We start from the raw sequence: 17,303 nt of genomic DNA, 5'->3' as shown, positions 1-17,303 counted from the left end.
GGGAAATATGCAAATTGTCTCTTCAGAAAGGAAGAGGACTAGAACTTTAGTGCCACCTATTGGAAGTAGCAATCCTAAAAGTTAATGTCGACCCTTTAACGAGCCTTGTTACACGACTTAGGATAAAAGCCAAACCAGAATCTCAATTTGCAGACACCGTGTTTTGGGGTACTACCCCTCCTAAGTGCAAAGTGTGAGATCTGGTTTGGCTGTGTGAGAGGCGTCTGACCGATATCCAAGAAGTATCATTTCTCCTTGTGGAGAATGACATGCTAAGCATGCCGAGAAGAGGAGACTTAAAGCCAGTCAGTCCCATTGAAACTGAATGGAGCAGATGCCGGGAATGCGGACCTCTTCTCCAGTCAAGATTGGGCTGCAGAGCTCCATTCTTACGTTCACTGGTTATCCAATGGCTGAGACTCCCAATGATCCACAGAAAGGGGCTTTGTGGAGCAGCGTCTTGATTGAGCAGAGATGACATTCTATTTCCGCTATATTCCCTGTCTATGGGACAGGCGGAGAAAGCTATTTCCGTCAGGCCCACAGACAATGAATGGAGGCCTCTGCTTCAATCAAGATGTGGTTGCAGAGCTCTGTTAAAAGGCCTCATTCACACATCAGTGTTTTTGATCAGTATTTCATCAATATTTGTATGCCAAAACCGGGAGTGTCTCCAAAACACAGATCAGGTGTCACTCTTTCAGTTATAGTTTTTTTCTGTAGGTTCCACTCCTGGTTTTGGCATAAAGACACTGATGCAAAATATTTATGTGTGAATGAGGCCTTACTGGGATTGCTGGGGGTCCGATAGCTGAGAACCCCCAATGATCCAGAGAATGGGGCGCTGTAGAACCCTGTGTTGGTCAGAGCAGAGATTCACAAGCTTGATCTCTGCTTCATTCATCATCTATGGCAGGGGTGAGGAACCTTCTTTCTGCCAGGGGGATTTGGATATTTAAGCAGTCCTTTGGGGGACGTACAAATTGAGCACTAACTCTGCCCACAAAGTACGTCTTGATGCTGGCACTGGTGTCAGATGTAATCTTTCATTGCACACAACTCAGCATTCAGTAGTGAACGCTGCGAGGGTGTTCTCACAGAGCAAGAAGAAACTAAAAGGCCGTTGGCCATCAAAACACAGCTGCCAGTTCAAACACTATGGTCCCCAGCAATCTGCAAGGGAGTCGGAGAAAAGGTCATCGTGGGATGTAAATGGTCATCGGGCCTGAGATTCCCCATCCCTAGTCTATAGCGTTGTTGGAGAAAGCTGAGTACAACGCCCAGGTCATTCCAGCAGTTCCATAGCAATTAATGGAGCTGAGGTTGAGAATGTACAACTCCAATCAACACAGGCTTCCCAGGTTCCACAGCCTTATTCTCGGGATCACTGGAGGTCCCAGTGGTCAGACCTCCAGCAATCACTAACTTATCTCCTATGTATTGAAAAGGGACAATTCTCCCAGTTGCAACCTTCCCTCCGGTTTCACCGGTCGGGTTTGTTACCAACCTTTTTTCATGTTTTATGGAAACTAAATAAACATTTTGAATTTTATCTTTCTGAGCTGGATCTCCTTTTTCTCAAGAGTTATCCATTTCATCGTCTGACAGAGACGTGGTCCGTGCTGGGAAGTTACTTTGGAACTCAAAGGGTGAACTGAACTTTTTTTCTATTTTGTGCACATTGAAAAAGGATAACTTATTATATTTATTATATTAGGAATGACCCTTTAAGCCGTTCTGTCTATGCTTCTATCAGACTTATTAGGATTTTTGATTGCATCAAAAATACTGGAATGTCAGCAAGCCCTATTAAAGTCAATGGATTTGCCTTTGCCCATATCTATGAGCTGTAATTGCTCAAAAATAAATTAACATTATATGGTGAGAATGAGCAGATGCTTAACTTCTCCTTACAAAGAAAAACATACAACAGAAATGTAAAATGGAACCAACACTGATTTTCAATTATGTTTTCTCTTATTTTCTTCTACACAAAATGCATCTTGAGCTTTTTATATGTACTTACAATGGTGTCAATGATGGAATCAATGGTGTTTTCTATCTCCAGATCAGACAGACCTGCAGCACTGGTTGCTGTGAAATTCTTCCTGTAGTTGGGATCAGATGCTATAACACTGAGACGTGGCTCCTGCATATGTGAAAAGGGGAAATATCAGTAGCTGAGTAGCACATTGCAGAAATATGAAAGCATCAATTTATTTGCATAATATCTAGGTAGCCAGCAGTCTTCATCTTACCAGGTGGTTTGGTGAAATAGCAACAGAGAAGACCTTAATTCCAAGGTGCTTGGCTTCATTCGCAGCATCTTCCAAACCACCACATGGCTCCTTGTATCCTTCCAAAGGATGACCGTCAGTCACCACAACTAGATATTTGTTCTCCCTCTGGTGGGATCCTCTGTACGATGAAGTCAAGTTGTATGAGAACAGATAAAACAACATTAGAATAAACACAAGACGGCCAATTCATCAAAAAGCTTTTAAGCCACAAAACTGGTGTAAAAGATCTGAAACATTATAAAAATGCTGCAATATTTTAAGTTTATGCCAGGTTAAATCAGCTCCACCGAAATGGGTGGAGGTAGGAGGACGGGGTGGGACGGGGTATGGTCATGTTTGCCTGGCAAGTCTTGATGAATTGGCCCCACAGAATATAGATGAGATGTATAGATAAGTAAAAAAATAGTGACTTGAAAAAACAAGACAAAAATGAAGAATTGAAGACTTTTAGCTATAGTATGCGATATGATTTTATACAAACCCAATCAAGACCTCTTCAATGCCTCTTTTGATGGCGCAGTCAGTGTGAGTACCTTTTCCAATGTACTCAACTTTATCAACTCTAGCCTTTAAAGTATCCCGATCTTTGGCTAGACTGAGCAGGGGGCTAATGAGGATGACTTCATCGCTGTAGTGTAGAGCTCCGGCATTCCACACAAGGTGGCGGTCACATCGATAATACCTAAAATGAGAAAGACGTTTAGAGCCAAATGCGAACATACACCTACGCTTTTGTGTAATATTTCTTCATAAATATGTACATTTTCTTATTAGTTTAGGGTGAAAAGAATCAAATGAATGAATAAAATTCACCTTGTAGTAAGTTTATCTATAAACTTTTCAGTAAACTTTTTCACTTGGGTCACAAGTGTCTTGAATGGTTTCACACGAAGAGCAACACTCTCTGATGTGTCCAACACAAAGAAAATATCCACAGGGCAATCTGAAAACCAGACATAGAGACACAACCACGTTATTTTTATTTAATATACTGAAAATTGCATGTGCCTGATATAGGATCTTTTGTTGACAAATTACAGTGTCATAACTTGAAGCTTGTGACCTCCAATGCAGTATCCCCAACAAGACCCCCAGATATCACCAATCTTTAATCAAATAGGTCTTCTTATATGGCTTAAGTATATTATAATAGAAATGTGCTTCTTTCCTTCCTGGACTGAAATTTCACTCTAAGTTCATGGCTAAAACATGAAACATCTGTATTCAGTGAAGGCAGACTTTCCCATTACTGAGATAGGACATGTGTCACAATCCATGTTTGGATTGTGGCAGATCTGGCTCACATATAACCTTTTTTTCTTCAAGCCTCTGGCTTATTGTTAGTTTTTCCCCCGGTGGCCACCGATATTATTGCATCCTTAGTGGCTGCTAATGGTTTTTTACCCCCGGTGGCCGCTGGGGTTATTGCAACCTTCGTTGCTGCTAATGGGTTTCCCCCGGTGGGGTTACTACATGTGTAAATTAGCCAGCAGGTGTTAACCCTCCACTCCTTCCTATAAAAAGGTGTCAGGTGCTCTGAATCACTGTTGGTGATATTGTTCATTCCCCAACCAACCTTGGAGGAGAGATGAGCTATTGTAAGCAGTGTTTTGCAGCTCATCCAGAGCTTTGGTGTATCACCTGTTCAGATGGAAGCTGTGTCCGGGTGCAGTACTTTGTTGCGTCAGGAGCATTGGCAACAGAGAAAGCTAAGTTGTTTGTTTTTCCCTGTTTGTTGTTTTCCCTAATGGTATATTAGTACAGCGGTGGGACCGGTGTCCGCACTAACCAGTTCCCTAGTAAGGGATAGGTGCAGGGCTAGTGAGGGATTCAGGTATCCTGGTCGGCGACAGGTGAAGAGTCTGTTTAGAGAACGCTAGGAGTGTTCAGGAACACTGCCTCTGGGGAGTGCAGGAGGTCTCCACGTCCCTGTTCCCTATTGCAGGGCCCACCGTTGTAACTGTGTCCCCGGTGTTCCCTTGTTTGTTTTGTCGTTTAAGTTACCGACCTGCGGGTCGCGTCATACAGGACAAGTCTACGCAACATTATGCCAGTTGGTGTTTTTGGTATTTTATGCAGAGGGAGGTGAGGAGGAGGGAGGTGCTAGAGGCAGACACAGACTTTTTGCTGCAAGTTCTCCTGAAATGACAGTTACAGTTCTCCATAAAGCTTCATAGCGTCAATTGTCATCTATCTCAGTAATCGGAAAGTCCATGTTCATTGAATACAGATTTTGCTATTGTATTGAGGATTATATATATATATATATATATATATATATATATACCCGTTGAAGTGCTTTGGTAGCGCGAAACGGCCGTTGTCAGCTGTTTTCTCCCCTCCTGTTATTACTCCCCCGGCCGACATGTATAGCATGTACCAATAAACCCAGCGATATTTCATCAGCTTCAGGAGTGCGGTCTTCCTTTCTTCTTAGAAATATTCTACGTTGTGGATCTCCAGACCAGCACCCGCAGCTGCCAGCATTGAGGAGTGCTCCGGATACCGCACACCACTAGAAGTCACATGGTTACAGCGGTGCCATCCGTGTTTTCTTCTTTTTTTTTTATTTATATATATATATATATATATATATTAAATTAAAGCAATTAAAGCAGTGGTTACACTTTAAGTGAGATAACAATCTGTGAACAGTTATCAAAAAAAGTTATCAGTTAAAGTCAAAGTCATCTGTACCTCATGTTTTATCCACAACCCAAGTAGTTGGTTTTCCATTGGGGCCTTATAATGTACATCATAAACATCTTCTATGAGTGCTAAAATGGCTCTTTGACTGGATCAGTTAAGTAAGAAGTTAGACAGACTATACACTTTATATGATAAAAGTACTGGGACACCTTCACTTTACACCTACAAGAGTTTTTATGACGCCTCATTGTAAATTCATAGGCACTAATATAGAGTTGCCCTACCTGTACAGCTGTAATAGCTTCCATTATCCTAGGGAAGGCTTTCTACAAGATTTTGGGGTCTGTAGTTGGGATTTTTTGCCTCTTCATCCAGAAAAGTATTTGTGAGGTCAGACACTGATGTTGGACTATACTGTAGGGCCTGGCTCGCAATTTCAGGTTCCAAATCATCTCAAAGATATTTTGATGGTGTTGGGATCGAGGCTCTGTGAAGCCAATCAAGTTCTCCTCCAACAACCATGCCTTTATGGATAGTGGCGTAACTAGAGTCCTAAATTTGGACCTGCACCCCTTCCCCTTGTGGCTTTCTAAATCCTATAAAGACATACAATTCTATTCACTTTGCCCCCACTCCCTCACTGTGCAGTGTCCTCTTCTGTAGCCGGCAACTAAGTTCAGCATGCAAGCAGCAGGAAGTGCATGGAATTGCTGCCATATGCCCCCAGCCATGGGCACGTCGAAGTCAGCTGCTGGCCTCTGATTGGCTGGCACCTTGTATTGCAGTGCAGGTTCTCTGACACACTTCCAGCTGAAATAGTCGCCCTTCTGTGAGGACCAGGTCGTGGTTGAACCCTCTGCAACCACAATCGTTACACCTATTTTTATGGACCTTCCATTGTGCACTGGAGCACAGTCATGCTTTAATAGAAAAAGACCTTCCTTAAACTATTCCCACAAAGCTGAAAGCTACAAATGCCCAAAATGTCTTGTACGTTAAAGCAATAAGATTTCACTTTACTGGAACTAAAGGGCCTAGGCCGACCCCCTCAAAAACGGTCCTGTAGTATTATCCCTCCTCCACCAAAGTTTACAGTTGGAACTATGAAGTCAGATAGGTAACATTCTTCTAGTATTCACCACACCCAGACTTGTCCATCAGATGTCAGATAGAGAAGTGTGATTCATCACTCCATGGAACAGTTGAGTAATCCTTGAAAAATTCAAAAGATTTGACCAAATTTAGGCAAGGAATTCAATTTGCATCCAAATTTTTTTTCTTGTAAATCGAATGAACCCAAATGTCAGGCAGTTTTGAATTATGCAACTCGGCACTCAGTGACCCCTCTCTGTAACTCTGTGGCCTGCCACCCCGAGGTTGAGCTACAGTGATTCCTTAATATGTCGACTTGTTAATAATGCCACCCACAGGTTATTTTTCAAAATCTGACTTGTTCGAAAGGTGGACTCCTCTTACAGTACCATAATCAAACTCAGTGAGCTCTTTAGAATGAGCCATTCTATCACAAAGCCAAGGGGCTGGGTTTTATATCCCCATGGCAATGGGAGTGAATGAAAAACCTGAATATAATGATTAAAGGGGTTGTCACATAGCATAGGTCATAAATATTAGCTTGGCAAGGGTTTAACACACAGCCCCCCTACAGATCAGCTTTTAGTAGTTTTTGCGGCTGCTGGATGTAAACACAAAGGGCAAAGAGTAGTTGGAAAGAGCAGCTCCATTCAATGTGTAGCCACCGCTGCCAGGTACTGCAGTACAGCTCCTGAGCTTTGCATCTCGGTTTAATGCATGCCTTTATTGACCTTTCTTGGGGAGTTGTTCTGCAGTGCGTGGCTGCTTTGCAGCTCATTTAATGTGTTTACATCCAGCGAACACTAGAGATAATAACTGCAACCAATCCATTCTTCAACAGGATCTAATCTGCGGTATCTGGAAGCAGCCACTACACTTGGAATGGAGATGGGCTTTGTAGCGCCATTCATTGTATTTATACCTAGCTCCCTTCCTGAGCTAACAACATTTGTTCAGTGAGGGTGCCATCTGTCAGACTGGTAGACTTTCTCAAAGGTCATCAATATATTTTTACTTAACAACCCCTTTAAGAGATGGGTCCCAATACTTTTGTTCATAGAGTGTATATTACAGTTTTTAAAACTTGCTTTACAGGGCTACTCACTAAATGGTTGTGTGGTTTTTCCACTGTCAAGCTGACATGGACAACTAATAAGGCTGTTTACTATGAAATATACCTTAGTCATTAAGAAGCATTACTCACATACTCTAAGTACTTTACCCAAGCTCTTGGACTGGTTATATTATTATTATTTATTATTATAGCGCCTTTTATTCCATGGCACTTTACATGAGAGGAGGGGTATACATAATACATACAAGTACAGTAATCTTAAACAATACAAGTCACGACTGGTACAGGATGAGAGAGGACCCTGCACGAGAGGGCTCACAATCTACAAGGGATAAGAAAAGGGGGAAACAGGGCGCTTCCAATGCGTAGGTCTGTATGTAAAGTAGATGAGTGCACAGCAAGTGTTAGGCTCACCTGATAGGGTTGTGAGAGTCACAACACCTATAATCGCATAAAACAGCTGCAGCAGTCTGCACGAGGTCCAAGGACTTGGTACAAAGAGAAGGCTGGTAGTGCAATAAGAGACTGCGCTGCTGTGGTAGAATTCAAGATATCTTTATTGCCAACGCGTTTCCTGAGCCAGTCCCAGCTCACTTCATCAGGGCATCCCTGATGAAGTGAGCTGGGACTGGCTCAGGAAACGCGTTGGCAATAAAGATATCCTGAATTCTACCACAGCAGCGCAGTCTCTTATTGCACTACCAGCCTAATCTACAAGGGATGGGTGAGGATACAGTAGGCGAGGGTAGAGTTGGTCGTTCAGTGGTTTGGTGGATCGGTGGTTACTGCAGGTTGTAGGCTTATAAGCCTAAGTATTTTAGTTTCTTCTTAAAATTGGTAAAAATTGTGTACCAGCATCTCTTAGTTACTGCAAAAATAGACAAGCAATCTCTTATACTCTGGAATGATCAGGGATTTTATGCAATTGTAAGGAGGTGGTGGAGAACTCCAATGCTTTCCCTCTCTCCTATGTGCTGGACCCGTGCACTTCACTGTATTAATGTATGTGCTGTGTTTGCAATGTATAATGTCTATTATTGTATTAATGTGTTATTAATGCCATGATTGCTGTTCCTGTGTAGTAGAGTTAGGGATATCAGGAGTTAACTTGGTGGGTAGGGTTAGCAGCCCCAAGAAGGAGCAGGAAGTTCCTGCTCCTCAGTCAGTAGCCCAAGCACATTTGCCCTGGGCATGTGTGCAGCAACAGCTGGGGCATTGCCAGACCTCAGGAGGGGGATAGAATCTGCTGCCCTGGACTAAGGACAGTAAAATGGGCCCTACGACTACATAAGGGCCTTGCCGAAAGGACTTCAAGTGTCCAGATTCCGGCGTGGGGACCTCTTTTGGCTGCCGTGGCTGTTGTGGGTACGGCCGTGGACGAAGCTAGGGAGAGAGCAGGAAGCCAGTGTTTGTACTTTACTCATCTCTGTTATTAAAATTGTTCTCTCTGTTGGACTGCAGCTGTGTCTGGGATGCGTTTGTCCTGCCTATTTCTGTACAAGGTATATACTGACTGTGGCTTAGTTAACTCGGCTGGGACTACCACCTTGTTACACCATCACTAGATCATCACACTACACCACTGTGTCATTGTAGAAGGCCACTGAGTCACTGGGACTGTAAAGGGAACCTAAACTAACAGGAACAAAAACTAAGTTACTACAAATAGATGTGAAGAAACTAGGTTGTTTGGAGTGGCTATCAGGTCATAAGTGATGTCTACAACACTATTGGTTCATCATGGATGCTTATTGGATCACAATGGATGGGCACCAACAAGTGGAACTCACTGAATGGCTACTAAGTCATCAAGGATAGCTACTGAACAACCGGTTATCCTGACCCAGCCTGAAGCTTGCTTGTTATTAAATATAAGCTAGTAGATCACCATGGGTAATCTCTACTTCTGGATTCACTCCAAATTACTAGAACAGACTGCTATTAACTCTAGTGCCGCCTATTAGATGTGGCAATGCTGAAAGTCAATATTGACCCTTTAATGATCCTTTCCACACGATTTAGGATTAAAAGCCTGTGGCACCCCAGGAGTCTGGTTGCCACAGTGGCATTGCCTCCCTCACAGGGCGTAATATCATGCCTGGAAACAATGAGAGGTCCCCTGACAAGGTAGAACCAGCATCCAACCCTTGTTCTAACTCCAGATCAAAAAGGGTGGAGCTTAAGGGAGTGACAGTTGGTGGGAGGAGTTAGTGCTGAGGTAAGGAGATTGTTCTGGAATAAGTCAGTCAGTCAGTCAGAGGGGAGTGAGAGAAGGGGTGAGGGCTGACAGAGTCTGAGGAGAGTTGGGGAGGAAAGGAGAAATTTGGGGAATCTGGGGAGTGGAGCTGAGAGTAAGCTCACCCCAGAGCTGAGTGCATGAAAGCGGATGCCGGAGTCCGTAACTGTGTGGGTAAAGAGAGCCCGACAGCTAAATCCAGAGGGTAAGGGACTGCAGGCCTCCTGGCCTCATAAAACACTTGGCGGCACAGCAGCATAAGAGAGCCAGGAGCCGCCACGAAGGAGCAATACCTGTAAAAAGACTCAAGCTGCCTGCCATACGAGCAAGTGCTTAAAGAAAAGCAGGAATAGAGGCCCAAGCACAGCCTCAGGTAGCAAGGACCTCAGAGGATAGCACAGTAGGGAGGCCTCCATATCCATCTGTCTCAGTGGATCCTGAACTGCCTCCAGGCTAACCAGATCTCCCTCACTATCTGTGATCCCCTGGTCTGCTCCCCGGACTATCAAGTAAAGGTAAAAAGGAAATTGCAACCCTGCTGTGTCCTCAGCTTTATTACTGCGTCACCTATTCTGCATTACAACCGTCACCACCATTTTAAATAAAACCTACAACTGCCCTGGGGCCTAGATCTACCTGTGGAGAGCTGTAACATCTATGCTGTGTCACCAACTGCCCCAGTGGACCTGAACTGCAGTGTCGGCCATGTTCTCATTGCTGAGTACCATGGGTGGCGTCACAAATTAATCCCCCTTAATAACTATTCCATTCATCATTTAATTGCTCGCCAGGACCACGAATGGGTCACTGCTGCCGTGATAGCCCCTGAAGTAACAGAAGTGGCCCGATACCGAGTACTCCAAGGCCCTGCGGGGTGCGGCAAGCCAAACTAGAAACTGTATATGCGGAAAGGTTTTTTGGTGTGTGTGCCCTTAGTCACGTGGCAATGCTCGTTAAAGGGTCAATATTGACTTTAGGATTGCTACATCCAATAGGTGGCACAAGAGACTATTTGCATACTTAAATTCCCAGAAGAGCACTGCATGGCCCTTAATTCTCCTTATGTTCACTTGGCACTCTCCACAAGGAGAAACGTTACCTCTTAGATCCAGTAAAACAGACTGGGTCACAGATGGTAACGAAACCGCTGCCACAACACATTCTAATTGATCAAAATGTTATCAATAACAACTGGGCCAATGCCGTCTCCACAAAGTATTGTTACTTAGCGAGAGACTCGACACTGCATCAGTGGATCAAAGGATGTTTTAGACACAATACTTCTATCTGGTTTGAAATATCTGAAAATTTTACTTACGGCATCAAAAATATCACTGGGTGATAATGGATGGAAACTGTAAACAAGGGCATGACATTTGGTTGGTTCACCAAAGTGTTAGGCGTCAGATTCCTGTAGCTACACAACAGGAGTCCAGAGCCTCACATACTGCTTTGCAGCAAGTCATTCCTGAGCCTAAGTCCCACTGCCGCTCCACTGAGCATGCACATGAGACGATCTCCCATTGGAGCTCGGGAGTCACGTGCTCAGGTCCTCGCCCTGATCTGATTGGTCCATCTCAGAGATCTGGAAGGTCCGGCAGCGCACGGCTATAAAAGGACCGCATGGCCGTTCGGCCATGCGCTAGTATAGACATTACTTGCTAGATGTGTGAATGGTGACGGATGTATGATTCTGGTGACTGACTCATTTGAAACCCCTTCCCTCTGATATTACGCATGTGGATAGGGAATTAGTTCAGCAGTCAGCGCCAGTCAGTGGCTAGCCTTAGGCCACTGTGCACACCGCGCTTCTACACTAGCGTCCGATTGTGCTACTCCTCACAGCACTATCGTCTCGCGGCGGTGTCCTACGCCGCGCTGCAGTTGCAGCTCTCTTTGGCGCCCGCAGTAGCGACGCCGCACACACGGTAGGTCTAGACGGACACAGTTCCTTCTGCCGTTGGTCCTGCACCTGTGACCTGATACCGTGTGTGCATATATCTGAGAACTGTGACGCTAACAGGCTCAGCCTTTTTGTGTTTAAACCAATCAGCGGGATAATGGCGGCAATGACGCCAATTTCGCACACAGTCTATAGCACACAACAGTCTCTGGCACACAGGACCCGGGGATACCGGGCTCCGTAATCCTGTTCATGACGTCAAAATGGGTTGCCCTCCCAGGGCTGTGGAGTACTCGGTACCGGGCCAGTCTCTCAGAGGGGATTGTCACAGCAGCGGTGACCCGGTCCGTGGCCCTGGGCACCCATGTAAAAGGGGTTGAGTTGGGAATAAAGTTTATAAGTGATTTGTGACGCCACCTGTGGTGTTCAGCAAGGGAGGTGTTAAGCCGACGCCGCAAGCAGATCCTCTGTGACAGATGGTGTAGTGCAGCAATGATGTTGTAGCCCTCCACAGGTAGGGCTGTTGGTCCCAGGGCAGTGTAGCGGAATGTTTAGGAAGAGGGTGCAGTGTTTGGCACAGAGATGTAGCAGTGCTGAGGATGTTGCAGGAAGGAGGCAAGGATACAACAGGGTGCAGTTTCTTTACCTTTACTTGGCAAACGCAGTCCAGGGTCCTGGTTACAGATGGCACAGGAGCAGGCTAGCCTGGAAGCAACTCAGGGATCTCTCTATCAGATGGGTTGTGTAGTCTCCTTCCTAGCGCTGGCTTGAGGTACATCCAGTACTGTGTTAGACTGAAGTTCCTCCTTCTTATCTTCTCTTAGAACTACCTCGTATGGCAGACAGCTGTAGCCCTCTATCTCTCTTGGCTCACCTGTCGTTGTTGTGCCTCCGAGTCTTAGTTGGGAATAGAGCATTTACAGCTTCCTATTCCTCTGGTTTCTGTTGCAGGACCTTCAGTATCCATACAACCGTGGAGACCAGTCTCCAGATCATGCGCTATCACGGGGAGGGAGCTCTCTGTCCTCAGCTCAACCTCCAGCTTCTCTCCACATGTCTACACTCGTTGCCCTCCTCACACTAACTAACTATTTGCCCTCCTGGCCCTCAGAGCGCGCTCCTCCCCCAATCCTGGTTCAGAGCTCCCTTTGCTGACCTGGAGTGGGAGCGTGTTGCATGTAAATGATTAACTGTTAGAGAGACCCTTCATTGCCTCCAAGCCTGACATCACCTCCCTGGAGGAAGGCAATGCCATTGTGGCGACCATACTCCTGGGGGCGCCATAATTAGTTCAGCAGTCAGCGCCAGTCAGTGGCTAGCCTTAGGCCACTGTGCACACCGCGCCTCTACACTAGCGTCCGATTGTGCTACCCTCACGGCACTATCGTCTCACGGCGGTGTCCTACGCCGCGCTGCAGTTGCAGCTCTCTTTGGCGCCCACAGTAGCGACGCCGCACACACGGTAGGTCTAGACGGACGAGGTTCCTTCTGCCTTTGGTCCTGCACCTGTGACCTGATACCGTGTGTGCATATATCTGAGACCTGTGACGCTAACAGGCTCAGCCTTTTTGTGTTTACCCCTACTGGCATTTCTGTGATTAAACAGTGATTGCTCTGCGCACCCGGGTGACGTTTAACCCCGTGCGCATTATACCGCCAGATAGCACATCTGCCATTACTCAGCAGCAGTTATAACACCTTCTGCACGGTGGACCCCGAGCGGTGAACGTACTTTATTATTTATTTTATTTAGTGCGTTCCGCCGTTCCTATCACAAAGTATGTTCAGTGTATCAAAGACATCGGTGGATCAGCAATACCAGCAATATCTCTTAAATTAATAGACATCATTTATGAACGATGGCCATTATAGTACTTTTGCAGCCATTTGTACTGACCTAGTTTTCATTGTTATTAGTTTAGGTTCTCTATACAATCCCAGTGGCCTAGTCCAATGACACGGTGGTATAGGGTGATGAGCCAGTGATTTTATAAAATCCCTTGTTTCTCCAGGCACAAAGGTCTTATTCTACTAACAGATCTCCAGGGTCATGATAGAAAATTGTACAAGGAAATTGTTATGTATACAATTTCCTAATATATTCATGTAGGATTACTTTACCCCTAACACCTACATAAAGTAGAAAGGTCATCCTGGGAAAGATCTCAACGCTGATACTCAGTGTTCTATATCAAATGGGAGTGGTCTTTATGGGATGTGGTATAAATGGGTGTAGTTAAGGGAGTGGTATAAGGCTACAATACATCTGCAGTGCCGTTGCAGGCCGATCAGGCCCAAGGAAAGCAAACGGGAAAAAATGTAGACGTGTCTGTGTTTCAGTCACAGTCATGGTGAACTACATTGACGGCTGAGTGAGGAACGCTAAAAAGCAGGCGACTTGTCACCTGTGTGGCCTAAACATGCTACTATAGGCTGCAGCATCTCCGCACTTGTCTCCTATTGAGCACATCTCGGATGTCATTAATTGGCAATTGTAAAGGGATGGGTCTTGATGAGGGTGGCAGAACATTCCTCAGATAACTTTTAATATGCCCACTGATATCTGCCAAGGCGTGTAAGTACGACGATGTCTGCACGTGGTGCTTATACTTGATACTGAATAAATCGAGATATTTTTAAAATTAAAATTAAAATTTTGTTTCCATTTTTCCATCATTTGTATATCCATCCTATGATTTCCAGAATTGCAGAACTTTTCCTTCTTAGTATTGCAGTTTTATTGCTGAGGAGACTATAATCACTTCCCAACCACTCTTTTTTTCCCAAACCAAATAGTATATATTTATATAATTAGGAGATCCTAACCTACACACAATTAGGGGCCGCCAACCTCTGTGGTAAGAGAAGTGAAGAGGAGCAGTGTCATTGCTGACAGCTACCTTCTCCTAGTGGTACAAAAAAATTTCAGAATGGAGGCCACTAGATGGCAGCATTGCACATTAGCAGAGCACAGCAGCCGATTGGCTGGATCTATAGTCGTCTATCTGTCCTTCATGAGATCTGAGGTAGAATGCAGATTGTGTCCCACAAAGCATGAAGCATGACTCAACAACACAGCAAGATCTTCTGACGGTTGAGTCATTGGGTCAATAGCGAAGGTGACCAGGTGATTGGCTATAAAATCCAGGTGACACCCAAGAAAACCCTGACAGCTGAAAGGCCTGATAAAGAACCCTAGTCTTGCAACGAAAAGCAAAGTCCAGTTTTCTAGAGTTATTCTGCTCCATTTTAGTGACTTTAGTATTTGCACCTTAATCTCTATATGTTTTGATGCACTTTTTAAGTTGCCTTTCTTTTTAAGCCTTTTCTTTTATTTTACCTCTGTAACTTTGCTTATCCAGATGTTTTAGACAGTGTCATAAAATGTGACTTTTACCAAATGTCATATTTGTTTCAGCAAATCTCATTTAGGTCACATCCTGGAAAAAAGGTTGTGAAGCGTCCAGTTTCTCAAATTTTTGCAATTTTTCAAAACATTTGTGACTTTTGGTGGTGAATAGTCACAAAACTAAACTGACTGAAGACAAAAATAAAGAGAATTTTTGACAAATTCATGAACCACGTGCTCCTTTTTGAAGAATTTATGGCAAAAAAACATCAGCGAGACTAGACAAGACAAAAGACAAAGAAAAAAAACAAAAGAGGAAAAGAAAGAAACAAGACAAAAAAAGAAACAAGAAAAGTGACTTCAATAAATCCCAAAATGATGACTTGTGTCCGTTGTCTCATATAGCTAATGTTGAACAAAAGGTTAAAAAGGTTATAACTGCAAATGAAGAAAAATAAAATAAATGTTTTGTTCTTAAAGGCCAAAATTTCTGACTCTAATGGGATAATAAAATTGTTATATATCATATTCATACATATAATATATTTAGTTTTAAGATTTCAATTTATAGGTTACAACATAGTCGGCTGAAAATACATAATGACTCGCTATGTATAGTGATAGTAGTTTGGATTTTTCCCAAAATTTGATTTTGCCCACACTGTCAACATAGATGTAAAGTTTAAATATTTAAAACTACATGTAATTATACAAAGTTCACAAAGAATTCACTAAATTAATTCTACATCCACATTCTTGAATGGAAAGTGCAAAAAAAACAGCCAACTATTCATTTTTTCCAGGGTCCCTACACACAGTATACAGTTTATGTATACATAGTCATTGGCTAGTATTTGCCTCATTGTGTCTTTTGTGGTGTCTCCTCCCAAAATCTCCGTTTTAATTGCTCCGCCCAAAATATTATCTTTTTTTTTCTCCAAATTTCAGATATGGGTGGACATGTTACCTCTGCGCAATCTATGGACAACTGTATGCGGGGCATTACGCTGATTAAAGGAAGGTAATGTGTTAACGCCAAATAATCCAGATTCTAAGGTTGCGATGAAAAATAAAACTAAATATCTGATAATATAAAGTCATAAAAGAAGAAAACTATACGAAAACAGTAAATATAAGAAGCCAGAATCAGACACACTTCCATATATCTATCATTTCCAGCACACATTACTTAGCCTACTGATTCGCATTCCCCCAAAATTTGCTGGTGATGGGATGGAGATGTTACTTCGACTTGGCAAACGCTAAACGTTATGATCATTATTATCAGTCTGAAGATAGAGAGAAGTAACTGGAAAGCCAAATATCATGTAATGTTACCTTGATAGGAAGATTTTCTGTCTGGTGGGGGGAAAAAGATCTCAGTACCAGGTCCAGTGCCAGGTAGGGATGGTTCCTTAACGGGGCCCTGACCTTGGCCCTGCTGTGCTGTGCCACCTCCTAGCAAAAGGTATAGTTGCAGTAGGGTCAGAGGGAGGTCTCCCCTCAGCATCTTCATGGTGCCCCCTGTATCCCAGGCAGGAGGGGAACTGGAAGTTTAGCTAGAGCCTGACAATGCTGCTGAGTGCTGCGCTGCTGGGAATGCAGAGCTCACACACACACAGCTCAGAGAGGGGCAGAGCAGCCTAACACAGGGAGGGGAGTGAAATTTGGAGAGGATGGTCCTTGTGAAAAAGGAGGGTCAGCCTGGCAAGTTTTCATTGTGACACAGACAGGGGAATTGTACAGGACATCTCTGGGGCTGCTCATGCTGAGAGGTTAGAGCATAAGGGAAATTAAGGAGCTGGCGGAGGATGGTGTCAGAGTTGATGCCCAGTTGCATTTTCTTTTTGGAAATAGCAAAATAATAATCAAAAAATGACACATTAATGTAACGGAATAATGAATGCTACATCATTATTAGTATGACTGTTATTAACATTGTTATTAATGAACAGATCACTAAAGTGTATTCTAAACCATCACATTTGACACTATTAATATAAATTGTGTTACATTGTTGCGCACTTTCCACTAAATACAGGGAACTCACTGACTGCGGGGTGAGGCTTCGGCTAAGCACAGGGTCAGTTAGGATGGACGGGGCGATGCCTCCCTTTTGGTGTACCAAACAATGACCAAATAACAATTCTGTAAAGTGCCCAAGGGCAGTGATTAATGTTGCTTAAAGGGGTTGTCCAGTTATATACTACAAGTCTGTAATCACTCCGTGTGACTGCAGACTTGTGAATCCTAACATTGCGCACAGAGCACACTGTGAGGATTCTCCAGTGCCGGCACCGGGAGCGGCGGGAGCATGATCACAAGTATGTGATTTAGATACATCTGGTCATGTGCTGAGAAGACGTGTGTATCCTCGCTCAATGCATATGTCTACAAGGAAGTCGGAAACAGTCTAGTCAAATAGTCAAATTGTGGCCGAGAGTATGCATATCACGTACTTGCAGTCACATGGCCGCCTGCTCGTGTCCCCGGCACCAGAGAATCCTTACATTGTGCAGTGGTCGTTGTGTAAGGATTCACAAGTCTGCTGGCATATAGAGTGACTGCAAACTTGTAGCTTAAGACTGGACATCCCCTTTAAAGGATTGGTCTCATGTTTCATCTTCTAGAGTGGGCCATGGCTCTGCCGTGCAGATTCATGTTTGCTGAGGTGCGATGCGCTGCTAATGACTGACAAG

The 17,303-nt window shown here is 44.1% G+C and overlaps 1 protein-coding gene across 1 annotated transcript in view; it reads right to left on the bottom strand.

Annotated features, from left to right (window-relative positions):
• Positions 1 to 16,243, bottom strand: part of COL6A1 (collagen type VI alpha 1 chain) — a 92,024-nt gene extending 75,781 nt beyond the window's left edge. Inside the window, exons 1-5 of the mRNA XM_073577517.1 lie at positions 15,943 to 16,243; positions 3,114 to 3,243; positions 2,782 to 2,982; positions 2,259 to 2,418; positions 2,027 to 2,149 (exon numbers count right to left, since the gene is read on the bottom strand). Coding sequence (XP_073433618.1) covers positions 2,027 to 2,149; positions 2,259 to 2,418; positions 2,782 to 2,982; positions 3,114 to 3,243; positions 15,943 to 16,120 — 792 coding nt within the window. The 5' untranslated portion in view covers positions 16,121 to 16,243. The remainder of the gene's footprint in view (positions 1 to 2,026; positions 2,150 to 2,258; positions 2,419 to 2,781; positions 2,983 to 3,113; positions 3,244 to 15,942) is intronic.
• Between the last annotated feature and the right edge of the window lie 1,060 nt (positions 16,244 to 17,303).

Source organism: Dendrobates tinctorius, unplaced genomic scaffold (genome assembly GCF_039654945.1).
Source record: "Dendrobates tinctorius isolate UK_male_01 unplaced genomic scaffold, ASM3965494v1 ptg000056l, whole genome shotgun sequence".
Classification (NCBI taxonomy): Eukaryota; Metazoa; Chordata; class Amphibia; order Anura; family Dendrobatidae; genus Dendrobates; species Dendrobates tinctorius.
The sequence above is the reverse complement of the archived record's forward strand: the minus strand, read 5'-3'. Positions and strand labels throughout refer to the sequence as shown.